Genomic DNA, 15084 nt, shown 5'->3' on the forward strand with positions numbered 1-15084 from the left:
ATTATTATTATTTTTTCAGGTTAAGCTATTCCATGTATGGAAAGTCAACTTTATTTTTCTGCTTGCATCCTAAAACTCTTTGGAAATAGATCTTAGACTTCCAGTTGTGTTTGCCTCAGACCTATAAGGCTATTACTCCAATCCTTGTAGTTGTTTATTTTTTTTGTTCCTGAATATGTCATTTTAGGTATATGTAAAACATTTGTTTTACAATCTTTTTTATCCTTACTAATTTTTAAAATTTCCTGTATTGTGAACATATTCAAAACTTTTAGATATTCTGAAAGGTTTCCTGGTTTACCATGATGTTATCTGGGTTCTGTACATTCTCCAAAAAGGTCTGAAAATAAAATTTGAGGTTTTACAACACTGAAGTGATAAAAATAAATATGAAGTAGTTCTTGATAATCATCAAGACTAAGCCATCAAAAACTAATGGATGATTAAAAAATGAATGCAGCAACAACAAGTCACCAAAATCTCTTTCTAGATTTGTTTTTTTTTTTTCCAAAGACAAGGTCAAACCAATAATATAATACTGCAAACACCAGCTCCTTCTGTCTCATAGAATATTAGACCTCAGTCCCCTGGATTTGTTCAAGGGAGAAACAAGGACAAGGGAGAAATGATTTTAAGCCACCTCTTAGCTTTTTTGCTATGGGATTGAAACCAGTGCTCGGCTTCTGACACATTTGTGTTCCCAGGGATTTAGTGGGTGGGGCTGAGAGGCTTCCAGAAATACTTGTGGGCTCAAGTTCATGGTGGAGGTGCTGACAAAGTCACCACAGCTGCTCGGCGCCTGCCTTTCTTTGCCAATGAAGAATCCTCTGCAGCCTGGGCTATGGTGCAGCTTCAGGTCCATCATGCCAGAGGAACATAAACTCATTTTCCCAGCAAGATCTGGGTTATCTTAACCTTTCATACCAGAATAGGTTAATGCTGAGAAAACTCCAGTAGTCTGGGGGAAAGACCTAGCTGCCTGCTGCTGATGATACCATGATAAAGCCCCATCAGAGACAGTGTGTTGTAGCTGGGACAAATGCCAAATCGACCAGGCTATTTTATACTAATAAGCATCTTTCTTAGGTTATCCTGTTAGACTTTTTCTACTTTATAATTAACTTTATTTTTATAAGAAGAAATGGAGAAACAGTTCAGTGTGCTTAGCTAGGGTTTGGGACATTTAGGGTTCTTTTAGAGTGTATATTTCACCTGAGAGTGGGAAGCTTCCTCCAGGCTACCTAAGATCTTTTCTGTAGATGTGCACCTCAGAGAAAGCAAGAACTAGAACCTGTTCTTCTTATCTAAGTGTCCTTTATATTAGGTCTACCAATATTTTGGAAAGAAAACCAGTTCTGTGTTCACTTAGGAGTCTAAGCCAGAGGGAAACACCTCCTTCCCTTTTCCCTCTTCAGTTTTCCCCAGAGTAGCTGAAGTGACTTGATACTCAGACGTTTTCTTTCTAATCCTCAAAAATTGTGAAGGAAGCCTGAGTGCTAAACAAAGAGACAGCAAAGCATGTACTCTTTACAAAGAAATGCGTAAGTCTGCTTTCAGGTGTAGAAGTGAAGCATTTAATTTTCAATATTTAGATAACAAGGTCATAGTGCAATAAAGCAAATGTTACCTTCCCTTCTGATGTGATTGTTTCAAGAATCTCTGTGAAAAGAGATGGTCTAGGCATTAGGAAGCATGCTTGGATATTAAAAATATATGCCTTGATGCCAAATCAAAAGCACATCCTAAACATGTCCAAGTCACTTACTGGAAAAAATACAAAGATCACAAGGTCATGATTAGCAAACAAAACATGATCAAGAGCAGAAAATACAGTACTAACATACAAGATACTCCCAGGGAGTGGAAGGATAGAACATTTCTGGGAAAGTGCTGAAAAGCAAAAACTTTGTTTCATAACCAATAAACAAAGTGTGTAACAAAAAAAAAAAAAAGAGTAGGTTACTTCAGTTTTTTAAATTCATTTGTATTTTAAAGGGTTAAAAAAGAAAAACAAGAGCAGCTACTATATTTTCCTGCAAATTGTGGGAATGCTTTAGTTATCTTCATGTTCACTTTCTCCTTCCATTAACTGCAGAAATGATTCTGTCTGAAAGCACCAGTTTGAGTCTCAGATAAGAAGGTGTAAAACACATAATAGGCCCCAAGCTGGAAATTAGAATGATGAAATATAATCCTAAATCCTCATTGCTTATTATCATTAAAAAAACAAATGCCCCTATTGTGTGAGTAGGTATATTAGACTACATGTATTGGAGGTAAATTTCAGCTGCAGTTTCAGATGGATATGGTTTTCCTCACTATCATTTTAAGCTTTTAGGGTACTATTCAGTCTTTGTAACATCTGTTTAATGCATCATGATCTAAAGCCAGATGAAAAAGTCATGTATTATGATGACCTCCTGACAAAAGATATGTTCTTTGGTGTTCCACCTCATGCTTAATACTGACAAAGAATGAAAAACATTGTTTTGGGTCACACAACGTGTGAGAGGAAGAATAGATTAATCAGGTTGAAAGACTGGTTACGTTTTTTGTTATATATGAAGCATGAATATATTAGTTTAGAGTTTCTGTGTTATTGAATGACTTTACTGAGTGAACATCAAGGGCAGAGGAGGGAAAGAAAATACAAAAAAAAAATGGAGATGTGAGAACAGGAAAAGGAACAGTGGAAGATGAAGAGGTACTGAAGGACTAAATTTAGAAGGATGGAGAGTTAATAATAAATATAGATAGAAAGAGAAAGGAGGAGCGCTTGGAATACCATAGAGAAGCCTGGAAAAGAAAGAACCAAAGTGAACACAGAGGTATGTATATTGTTCATCTATGTAATTTACTGATTGAATTGATTTCAAAGAACCACAGACCGAATGATTTTGTGTGATTACCAACGCAGGTGCTGAGGACATGACTTCGTGTGCTGTGCTCTTCTCATAATTCTGTTCACTATGACTGTTCCCACTCAGATGGCGTGAGAACTGAGATATAGCCCTCCTATTCATACCTTGCATCAAATTGCAGCGACTGCGGGTATAAATATTTACAATAGGCAGTAGGCTTAGTCTATAGATGCAGTAACAATACGTAGTAATATTGTTGTAACTTACTTCTAAAGTTTCCAGCACACCTACTATCTTCACCAGATGTAGAGAGGAGTTATTCTACCTTGCTCTGCAATGTACCTGTCTCTGGGATGAATTATTATCTGTGTTAAATGGGATACTTACTCTCATTTGAAATATAAGGATGTGAACTAAATAAAGCTTTTTTTACCAATTGCATTCCTTCTCTGTTTTTCAAACAGAGAAAGACACAGGACAGGGAGGAAAATAAGGCAAAATAAAGCCTGAAATGTTGTTCCTAGTTTGAAGAATCACTTTGACACAGTTGGGAGATAACATAAGTCAGTGTTATTGTGCTTGCTTTGACACTGGTGACAGTGCCACAGAAGATCAGTAAAGAAATCCCAGGTGAGATTTCAGAAGTTGACTAATGTGAATACTTCAAATGACATTTTAATAATGTCTTTATTTGGAAAATTGTGTTTTTTCCTAGTTTCTTATAAAAACTTTTGTATTTTGCAATACTGGCAGGCAGTTTCAGGTTTATAATTGTTTTCACGTGGCCTTTCATCACTTACTTATCCTGACCACGCTGGATAAATCTTGGCACAGTGTCATACATCTGGTTCTCTCTTCATCAACTCCAGGGTGTGAGTGTGTGGGAATATTTCAGGTTTCAGACGTTATTCTTGTTCAGCAGAAATAGAAAACAAACAAACAAACAAAGAAGTAGGTCCCAAAATAAAGCGTTCTTTCCCCACTGTACATGGTCCTTAATGAAAAAAACTTTTGCAGTGTTCATTTATCTGAGGAAATTTGTGCCAGCTTTTAGTTTGAGTGTGTCTCTCTGAAAGTCTGGATATTTGGACTGATGCTTTGGGTTGGCCTGTTTTAGACAGAAGTCTGTTGCTTAAATACTGAAACATGGATTATTCTCTCTGTTTTTCTAACATATATTCTGCATTTTATTTTTTGTATTATTGTTATTATTCTTTAGACATGACTGTTAAATGAGTATAAATCCTACCCGATTGGCCTCTCTCCTGAAAGTAAATTATCAGTGCAAACTCTTAAAACAAGCATAGCATAGTTCTCCAAGGCTGAAATCCTGATGCTTCCTCCATGAGGATCTGATTTCAGATCAGAGCCAAATAATTCAAGGACTGTAAATTCATCTGGGAAATGGTCAGGGAGTTCTATGTCTAGGGAAGTTACAATCCTGTGAAAATAAAATCAGTAGAACCAGTCCTCAGATGAGGTCTCTCTTACTGGTCTCCTGATTTACAGTCTCTCAGCTAATGAAATCTTACTAATTCTTAATGAATTAATTCTTGTTAAAATTCTTGATGAATTAACTCTTATTAAAATTCTTGTTAATTAATTCTTAGTAATTCTTACTAATTATTGAATACAAACCAGAGCATTGACTGCCTAATTTAATAAAATGGATACTGAAAATCAAAACCTTAATTTTACTTAACAAAAATGGTGGTAAACAAGAATATTAATAAAGACTACATTAAGTATAATTTTCAAAAATATTTCTATTATTTTTTTCCTGCTAACTTCTTTTTCTTGGGGTAGAACTGGATTCAGTTATATTAGTCATGAAGAAAAGTTATTTCCATGCTTTGGTAGCTGGTTATGGGTATTCGCATTTGTGATATGGCTGAATAGTATCTCTCAGTACCACATGTAATCCCTCCAAACAAAACTATTTTTAGTGTTCCCTCTAAACTATGCTGTAAACCTGTGGATACAAGGTCCCAGGTTATACTCCAGGTGATGTAACATAAAATATTGCACTATCGGGTCTTACTGTCTACTTTTCGAAACATGTAGCAGTAAAGTGTAAGATATCAATCTTAATTGGGAAAGAAACACATTCTCTGTACAAACAAAACATCAGATAGGGAAGATGGGAGGAAGAAAAATGAATGCAAATTATTGCAGAAATGAGAATTTGTGTAAGACTTGATGAGTTTCTCTGAATATGTATGAATACTTACTGTATTTATTCTAGGACATACTTGACACTTTCAGAAAATAGTGATGTACACATCTCCCATCTTGTAAATTGGATTTTGTATACTGAAAACATTAGTCATTAACCAGAATGAGTTGTTTTGCAGTTAATGTTGTCACATGGGCACATTTAAGGAGCAGTCTATGTTGTTCATTAAATTTATGAAAGGTTAGCTCAATGCGTTTGGATATTTTTAGGGTCTTAATTATCCTAAGAAAACCCTTACATCTCTAGAACTGAAAAATCTGTTTATTTGTGTTTGGGGTTTCTTCGTGGGCTTATGACTGGAGTTTTGGGTATTCTATTTCAATACGTAAAGGTTTTCTATTACAGGAGAAAACATCCTTTCACTAACCTGCTAAATTGAAACATGGATTTCACAGAATCATAGAATCATTTTTGTCCAACCAAAAATCATCAAGTCCAACCATTAGCCCAACTCTGGCACTAAACCATGTCCCCAAGAACCTCATCTACACATCTTTTAACCATCTTCAGAGATGGTGACTCAACCACTTCCCTGGGCAGCCTGTTCCAATGCCTGACAACTTGTTCTGTGAAGAAATTTTTCCTAATATCAAATCCAAACCTCTTCTGGTGCAACTTGAGGCCATTTCTAGAAGGTTATTTCGTCTTCCTTACTAACTATGGACTTTTCTTGCTTGTTTAAACATTCATGGGATAATCTTATTGTGAATGCTTTGGTTTTTTGTTTTTTTTTTTTTTTTGTTTGTTTGTTTTTTTTAATTAGCATATGAAACAAATTTAGATGGGGCTATTCTTGCTTTATCAGTTTCATTGAATAAAAAGTATGCAAGCTTTTATAGAGTAACTCTTGATTTAATGCAGTGGAAGAGTTTCCAGTAAGTTCTGCGTAAGTCAAGTTCTTTTACTAATTTCCACACTAGAAAGCATTAGTAATTGTGATTAGTAATTCATAATTAGAAATCATTAGCCTCTTTAGAGGCTCAATCTTTCTGGAATCTCCAATTTTACACCTTAAACACTCCCTCTGTCCCAATTGCAAGCACATCTCTGATACTCTTAAACTGCAGTAGTGAGTTTATTGCCTTTAAGAGACTTAATTATCAAAAAGTTCATCATCAATTGCATTATCAAAGAAGAGAAGTGAGAGAAAAGATACTGAAGAAACACCATGTGGAACTGGTATCTGTTTAATATATCAGGTATTGGAAAGCTAGGTTGTCTAGTCACAGCTATGTAAACTCCCTCTGCAATGTAAGAAGGATCATTGTTAAAGACAATTGATCTGATGCTAAGGACAGTGTTTGAAATGGAAAAATGCATTGGCCCCTGAAGGCCCAGGGAACTGGTTGAGTCACCATCTCTGGATATGTTTGAAAGACATATAGATGAGTTTCTTAGGGACCTGGTTTAGTGGTAGAGTTTGGCTGTGTTTGGACATGATGATGTTGAGGGTCTTTTCCCGGAGTCAGGGATGGCTCTGGCATTGTTTTTGGTGAGCCACATGTATGCACACTGTGGATCTCCATTGTTATTATTTGCTGCACCTTTAATAATTACCTCGACTGATACTTGAACCTTTATTTATGTCACTATTGGAGGGCTAAAACCTTGTGTACCACCAGTTAATCTGCTGCACCTTCTTTACCAAATAAAAGTTTGGTTTGGACCCTGTTGTCCGTCTAAACTAACTTTGGGGTGCCTCCGTGACAGTAGGTCCAATTACTTAATCATAAGCTCACTCAAAGGTTCTCTAATCTTCTCCTGCTGCAGTAAATGAAGGGTCCATAATTAAAGCTTCAGCTAGTCAAAGAGCCAAAACACAGAGAAGTAAGATTTTTAGTCTAGAGATTAGAGTACTTATGTTGGAGGGTAGCTGTCCCCAGGGACAGTTTACTGGTGTTATCGAATGGTTGCTCGACATGGAAACAGGCCAGCTTCAGAACAGAGATTAGAAGTGAGGATTTCCACTTCCCAGGAGTAAATGCACAGGATTGCTACTATTACATTCATGTACTACTAGTGCTATTAGCATTACTAGTACTATTAGTACTACTACTACTACTGCAATCTCTACCACAACTATTACCATTACCAGCACTACTGTTTTCATGAGGTTGTCCTGCTCACTGAAGCTGTTGATATCTCTTAAGAAACTTCAAAATGAAGATGGATTATGTTGTTGGCCAACTTGTACCTCTGTATTCCCAGAAGAAAACTTCATACCAAATGTTTTGAACTCTATTCAAAAGTTAATTGCTTCATCACAATTTTTAAGCATGATTGGCTTCTTTTCTCTTTCATGCTACTGGCTTCTTTTCTCTTTCATGCTACTTCCTAGAACCTGATTAAACATTTGTCTGAGGTTTAGAGAGAAAATGGAATGTTATAGCCTGCAGTCAATTCATAGTAGAATTTGAGGCGGACATATAATAATTTCTTTGTGTCCTTTGTCTATACTTTATTCCTGTGAGGAAAATGTGCAAAAATTCTCCTCCTGAGAGATCAGTCCAAGGGTGTAGTTAAGGAAGACATTCTTGTTTCAAACATTCTGTTGAAGAACTTTGGGGTGCCTAGCTACCAGAATTTCCTCACCTTTTACAGCTCTCAACAGTTATAGCTATGATTAAGGTACACATTCTTCTGGAACTAGACACTGCTTATTCACAGAAAAGCCCAGATTAGGAAAGCTGTAGAATTTCTCATTAAAACCTGACCTATGGAAGAAAAAAAAAAGAAAAAAAAAGAGGCAGTGCCACGTGGCAAGTGCCTTGTACAAATGTGAGAGGTGTTTGGCCCACACCAATCAAAATGGCTTACACCAGTAAAAATGTAGTTGTGTCGATCTATGGACCAAAAAACCCCAAGTAAAACCAGCTGCAGAGCCACGATTCCTCCCTGAGAGGCATCTACCTGGGTGCTCTCTGGTGGTGTTGTACCACATGCAGGTGGCATAGTGACCTGCAGCCAGCTGACAGAGTTCCAGTCTGAACTCTGTGATGCATGACTCTCACCTCTGCAGCACCCTTGAGGGCCAGCAAGGCATGCAGAGCCAGCAGCAGCTTTTGCAACTTGTTTTGAGGGTATGACATACAGTCCTAGCACCACTGACCTCTGGGAGCATGGAAGTCAAACCAACCTTGATAAAGATACCCATTTCCACCAGTTTTGGCTAAGACCTGCTGTGCTTGGGAGGACTGGGTAGCAAGAATTCGAGCTAGCTCCTTCCCAGTTATGCCAGGGTAGAAGAGCCCATCTGTGCTGTTTGTGTTCTCTTTTCTCCAGGAGCTGATGAAAATGCAAAGGGCAGTCAAGTTTTGTCAAAATAAAATAAAATACAAAATAAAAAAAAAATAAAATTAAATAAAAATTAAAAACTGTTTTCTGAACATTCTGAACAACTTAATAATGGGATTAAATCCCTTTGCAATTAGACAATTTTCAAAATTTGTAGAAACATTCCATGATTTTAAGCTCTGCTTCAAAGGACTGTCTTTTTTAGGAGTTTACATACTACCTTTTGGTGTTCCTCCTATATTTTTGCTAACGGAGGCTGCAGGCAGTGATGGGTAGGTGTGAAACCTCTTATTTCTCAAGAAGGTAATGTATGCTCAGTTTTGCAAAGTTTAATAATGCCTCTGCCATGGTGTTACAAATCTTGCTCTGTGTACCTCTAAATCTTTCTTGGCACAGATGCCCACTTGGCATCATCCAATGAGAGCATTTTTTTGGCTGTCTGCAAAGCAGTAAAAGTCCATCAGCATTTCAAATGTGGACATATTTCAGGGTCATCTGTTTTCACCAAATGAGGTGCTTGTTTGCCAGGAAATTTATATTGTATGGGGTTCAGGTCCTTATTGGTGTCAGGCTTTGATGCCTAAGAATCACATAAAAATAGGGAAAATGTTGAAGTATGCTTTATTTAATAAACCTTCATTTCAATATTTGGTTGTAAAAGAAACAAAAAAGACAGGAAAGACTGACCAGCTATTGCAATGCAATACCGTGTGATGGCCCTGTGCCTAAGTATCTGCTCACCTGTGCTGTCTTTGCTCTCCTATCTTGTATCTACTCCAAAACTTGGTAGACCAACTCCCAGCACAGTGGGGTCATGATGTGATGGTGTGGCTGATGTTTCAGGTTAACTGTCCTGTGTTCTTGCTCTGTAGTAAACTTCATTCACATTCCATGTCTGGAATGAAAGCACGTCTGGAAGGCATTGAAAACTCTTTGGAGCAAGGACTGCTTGTTTTGAATTTGGCTAGTGAGAGGGTAGTAAGCTTAGGACTTCAAGGTGTTACTAACCACGATGATGAATGAGACAGTGAAGTCAGTGGTGGGAAAGGAGTATTACCTGGGATTTAGAGAACTTTGTGAAAACACATGATACACTGGCTTTATGTCATTCTTAGCACAAATGTTACAATAGAAAAGAGAACTCTCTAAAAGAGTTGATTTAGTAAAAATGATATGAAGGTATTCCACCATTATTATTATTATTTATTTCTTGTTATGCTTGTAATAATTCAGGTGCTTTCCAGACAGAAAAGCTACAGGTCCTGCCCCAAGGAGCTCACAATCTAAAGGTGGACAAGGAGAGAGACATGAAGGAGGGGGTTCCACAGAGCAGTCAAGAGGCCAACGTAGAAATCAACCATATCTTCGCAACCAAATGAGGTTTGAATACATTGTTGCAAAGCTATACAAACTATTTTCCAATTACTACTGATATTTTCCATTTTGGTTCAACGAATTCACTCCTAGATGCCATGGCACAAAGAGATGTTCAAGAAGGAAGCTTCCAATACGTGAGATCAGCGAGAGTAGCAGATGCATAAAGTAGAACTGGAAAACTCACCTAAAATTATAGAGATGAGAGGGGTTTGTCTGGATTTTCAAAACTCAGTTCAGTACCAGGGTAGTTTAGATCCAGAATGATATGGCTTTAGGTCAGGAGTTACATGTGATAGATACCATCTGGAATGTAAGTGTACTCGATGCATCTGCAGGACCCTTAATACAGGTTAATATGAACTACAAAATCTACCATGACAGGGCTAGGGAAGTTAAGAATGAAATGACCACGCTGGTGTGGTATATTCATGTGTTTCTAAGGGAGAAGGATGGTGCTGAGAGTTTGAGGGTGGTCATTCTTAAGTCAATTATAAAATTAATTTTTAATAATGTAGGACACCAGTCACCGATCAAAAAGAAACAGACTGTTTAATTTTAAAAATACTGCTTTTGACTAAGACAATAAATCACTCATCAGTAATGAAAAATACTATTAGGTTTTCTTTATACATTTAAATTTCTAAGTAGTTTTATAAAACCTCCAGTCAGGTTCCCCCAAACTCTGAAATTATCAAAGAAACTCTCTATAAGGCTTGCCTTTAAAAACTTCTCAACAAATTGCCATATATTTCCAAGTACTCAGGGGATCATTGTATGTTTGCTTATTCCTGAAGTATCTTTCTCTCAGCAAATATGAGTGTCTCATGAAGGCAAAAGCTAACAAGCAGTTGAATATTAAAGTGCATAGGTTGTCCACGTTTAGAAAAATAAATGGTTGAAGAAGCAGTAGCTGTTGTGATTATGGATTTCTGGGAAGTAATCCGTCATCACTTTTTAGCAAGCCACAGATGTTTCTTTTACTATAAAAAAGAACATTTTTTACAGTCTTCATATCCTACAAATGCATTTCTAACAATGGTATCAGGACAGTGATAAGCCTCTTGCTGGGAAGAAGAAGCTGTAATTAAATAATCAAGTAGACTGATCTTTCATAATTTACAGGTATTCATATTCCTTCAATAAATAAAAGAATATACTTTATCTTTTGATTCTGTATAGCTTTTGAAACAACTCAAGTTTCTATCAATTTAAATAAATGATTCTAATAGCTTGACATGAATTATGCTGACAGGAGCTGCTTATGAGTATTATGGTGCCCAGAATCTTTTAAGAATCTACAAAGTTAAATAAAGGCTTCCAAGTCTCTTAAGCTACTTTTTATTTGCATAGAAAAATATTTATCATAGGAGTCAACTATCATATGAGAGAAATTGCATTTGTTGTAATTGAAAAAGATAGCTAAAAAGTTTCTGTGGGTTATTGCAACAGTACAAGAATACAAGATGCTTCCATTTATTAAAAAAATGTAAAACAAATCGTGAAAGCTAAAGCAGGCTACAAAACAGAAGGTCCCCGTATTATCTTTCTCTTGACTATGTTACAAGATCATGTGCCACAGTTGAGTACTATAAAGTGTAATTCTGCATTTGCTAATATAATTCTTAAAACACTCCCCCCCCCCAAAGCACTATGCAAAATATATATATTTGTAAATGATTCTTCCTGTAAGCATCACAACCTTGTTATCACGTAATCACCCTGATCAATTGTTTCCTGGTTCCCATCACAGTCAATGCAAATGTCCAACTCCTTGTCCAGCTGATCCTGCGGTGTGGCTGGTTCTGAGTTCTGTAACTCCATTTTCTCAGTTTCTGAAGCACAAATACTCCCCTCTTCCTGTGAATCCAAAGAGCTGCTGTTATTTTGTGATTCAGCTAAAATGCATTTTTCATCAGGACTTTGGATGTTCAATTCACAGTCCATGCTCAGTTCTCCCTCTTCCAGTTCAGCAGTTTTCTCACATTGCTCTTCTGCCTGTTGACGGGAAACTTCTTCAGAAACAGTGTATATTTTATTTGTACTCTGCTCCACAGAGTTTGTTTTTGATCGTCTGTGAAATAACCCAAAATTTTTTATGTCTGTTACAAAATTCACACGCTTTTGTTTCTCCTTTGTGGACTCTGACACCATCATTGCTGAGCCATTGCTTACATTATGTGCTTCAGAGGCAATAGTGGCTGATCTTGGGTGAATCATTGTTGTTATGTCAAAAAGGCTGAAGGTGTTCTTCTTTCCTTTCTTGTTTCCTTCACTCTCGCTATTTTCTTCATTTTCTGACAGAGAGGCAGTGTCTTTGTTATTCTTTGCAGTCTGCAAATTAGACAGCTTGCTTCCTTTTAATAAACCCAGGACTTCAAAACGAAAGCTGGAAATATCTTGTTTTAACTCCTAAAAATTAGGAAGAAAGATTAAATATCAAAGAATGGAAGCTAATTTGACTTTTTCTCTTGGATTTAAAAAGAAAACAAAAGAAAAAAAAAACCTTATGCTAGGGTTTTCTAGGGATCAGTAATAAATTTCACTGTCTGGATAATATCTGGCATCTTCAAGGTGGTTTTCAGACTCAGTCTATTGGATCTTTCAGCTGAGACAGAAAACTGATCAACAATTTTATCAAGAGGAAACTTCAAAGGAAAAGTGCCTTAACCCAGACTACTCATTGAAATCGCTGACAGTGGTGGAGGAAGGAACGTGGACAACTTGAAGACTTACAGCCAATCTGCTAGACAGTGTTATCCCATCACAACAACAGCATTTTGATCAGCTGTTAATACCATCCCCTATGCACACACACATGGGGACACATGCATGCATGCACAGGTAGGACTTGATGCATTTCCACGAGATGTTTGCCAACTGGCAGCTAAGTCAAAACTAATCACTGCAGGCTGCTTTCTGCCAGTGCAACCTCTGTCTCTTAAAGGACTGTCTCAGGACACAGCACCTTGCCTTCAGGAAGTCCGTATTTCTCTTCATTTTCTCAAAAGGGGTAATGAAGCTCAGACTCTGGCTGTATCTTCTACATGGCTAAGCTGAGGCAGATTAATATAATTTTGAACATCTGGAGTTAAGGTGCCAATAGTAACAAAAATGATGCAAGAAATACACAGTGATGGATGTAAGTGTTGTGATTTATATGGACCTGTTCACTTTATCTGTGTCAAAGGATTTTAATATTTGAATGCTTATTTAAGTTTGCCATCTTTTAAGTCATACAAAAGGTGTCCTGTTTACAAATAAATGCACAACAGCTCTCTGTAGCAGAAAATCTCTCTTTCTTAAGGTGCTGAAACTATTTGCGTCTTGCTTTGTGTGTTATTACACACACTTAGCCCCACTTAGGTGTCCCCTTACATGGGGATATTTCAGATTAGCTGATAAAACTGATTATTGCTTCAGCTAAAGAAAGGAGGAGAATTGCTGGAGTCCATGTATAATACAGTGCTGTCTGTGTGTGGTCCATCAGGATGCAGACACTGCGCTACAAAACTAGATATATGCCACCTGAACAACTGGGTAGTTTGAGGAATATGCTTCACAGTCTCATCTTACTATAACATCTATAAACATTTGAATTACCACATACCTTAAAATTTTCTTCTGTCAGTCCTTCCTCAGTTTTGGCATCCCTTATCATTGCTGCAACATATCTCTTAACCAGATTTCTCATAACTTCCTAAAAATATAAAATACCTTGTTAGGTTTCTTGGTATTAGTTACTAAGCCTACACTTCCTGGGAATGCTTTGACTTCTTTGTGCTTTAGAAACATGACAAAAAAAAGTATAAACCTTAGATCGGGTTCAAAATTTGTTCTGCTTTTCAGTAGAAGTGCTGATATTAACTATCCTGAGAGTGGCTGTATTGGTTTTCACCAAAGGTACATCTCATGCCAGTAATGTGCAGTCTGACAGTGAGAAATTGCTGGTGCTTCACAAGGAGTGTAAGTCTAGAGCAGCTGTATAATGTTATTTTGCAGCTATACACTCCCAAGCCTCCTGCGATGTGAGATTCAGAGACTTTCTGAATCAGAAATGATAGCTCTAGTTTTAATGGGCTGTGACAGGTATGTGGTTTGAATGCATGTAAACTTTCAGCATCCACAAATCCTCTGCCAGTGAATTCCATAGTATAGCTGGAATAAGATTCCATTTGGGGATTTGCTTATTTTTAACCTGCTCTCTGATAGTTTCCATTGTTGTCTTCTAAGAATCCTAAAATTATTTAGGTTGGAAGAGATGTCTGCCTGGAGGCTCTCTGATCCACCTAAGAGCCATGTCCATTAAAGTGCTGAATATCTCCAAGGGTGAATATGCTGCAGCCTCTCTGAGCAACTTTTTCCAGTTCTTTACTACCCTCACTGTGATGATGATGTTCCTTACGTAATTTCCCTTCCAGCATCTTGGGTCCATTGACTCCCGTTCTTTTTCTGTGCACCTCCAAGAAAATCTGGCTTCATCTTCTCTCTAGCCACCCACTAAGTTAATGAAGACAGCAATTAGATCCCCTTAACCTACTGTAGGCTGAAATCCAAGCTTCTCCTTTTATGTCAGCCCTCTAACCATCTTGGTGGCCCTTTCCTGGATTCCTTCCAGTTTGTTAACATCTCTCTTGTAGTGGGGGGCCCAAAACAAGACACACTGTTCCAGGCACAGCCTTACAAGTGTGGGCCAGACAATAATCACTTCCCTCAAAGTGCAGCCTACAGCCTTACTAATGCAGTATAGTAGATATCTGATATTCAGTTTGAGGATACATGGTAAACAACTGCTCGATATTCACCTTCTCCATGATTTTATAAATCCCAGTTGTACTTCCGTCTTTTTCAGGCTGGAAAAGTCCTAGATTACCTAATCACTACCCACAAGGAATCCATTAATTACCAAACTTAGAAGTGTACAGCTCACATCTTGTTTAACTTGCACCCCTTTTAACACAACAAAAATTGAAGATCAATCTTGAAATTATTCCTTATGCTACAATAATCTCAAAACAATCAGAGGCTGAAGCAGGAAGGATGGAGAAGAGCAGCTTACAGAGGATCTATGCAGAGAGTTTATTAAGGAACAGGAAGTTGTCTATGGGGCACCAGAGCTGGAGACATAAAGAGCAGGTTTGATGGAACATGTCAGTGGGCTGCACATGTGATCCTGACAAATCCCAGCAGGGAGATGGGGTTGTGTGTTTGCTTTTTCTAAGGCAATCCGTGTTATAGTGAGCAAAATACTGGTTAGTATATTATTGCTCTAGGAAATATTTTCTGCTTCTCAAATGCTGTTGTTTGAACACCAAAAAC

The 15084-nt window shown here is 37.4% G+C and overlaps 2 protein-coding genes across 5 annotated transcripts in view; both read right to left on the bottom strand.

The window, feature by feature from the left end:
- The window catches only part of POSTN (periostin), a 460633-nt gene that overhangs the window by 54439 nt on the left and 391110 nt on the right, over positions 1 to 15084 (bottom strand). The window lies entirely within an intron of this gene.
- Positions 9032 to 15084, bottom strand: part of TRPC4 (transient receptor potential cation channel subfamily C member 4) — a 154077-nt gene continuing 148024 nt past the window's right edge. For all 4 annotated transcript variants that reach the window (XM_065829353.2, XM_071805035.1, XM_071805040.1 and 1 more), the window contains 2 exons: positions 13376 to 13465; positions 9032 to 12177 (listed from right to left, as the gene is read on the bottom strand). In XM_065829353.2, coding sequence (XP_065685425.1) covers positions 11461 to 12177; positions 13376 to 13465 — 807 coding nt within the window. In that variant the 3' untranslated portion in view covers positions 9032 to 11460. The remainder of the gene's footprint in view (positions 12178 to 13375; positions 13466 to 15084) is intronic.

This window comes from Patagioenas fasciata, chromosome 1 (genome assembly GCF_037038585.1).
Source record: "Patagioenas fasciata isolate bPatFas1 chromosome 1, bPatFas1.hap1, whole genome shotgun sequence".
NCBI lineage: Eukaryota > Metazoa > Chordata > Aves > Columbiformes > Columbidae > Patagioenas > Patagioenas fasciata.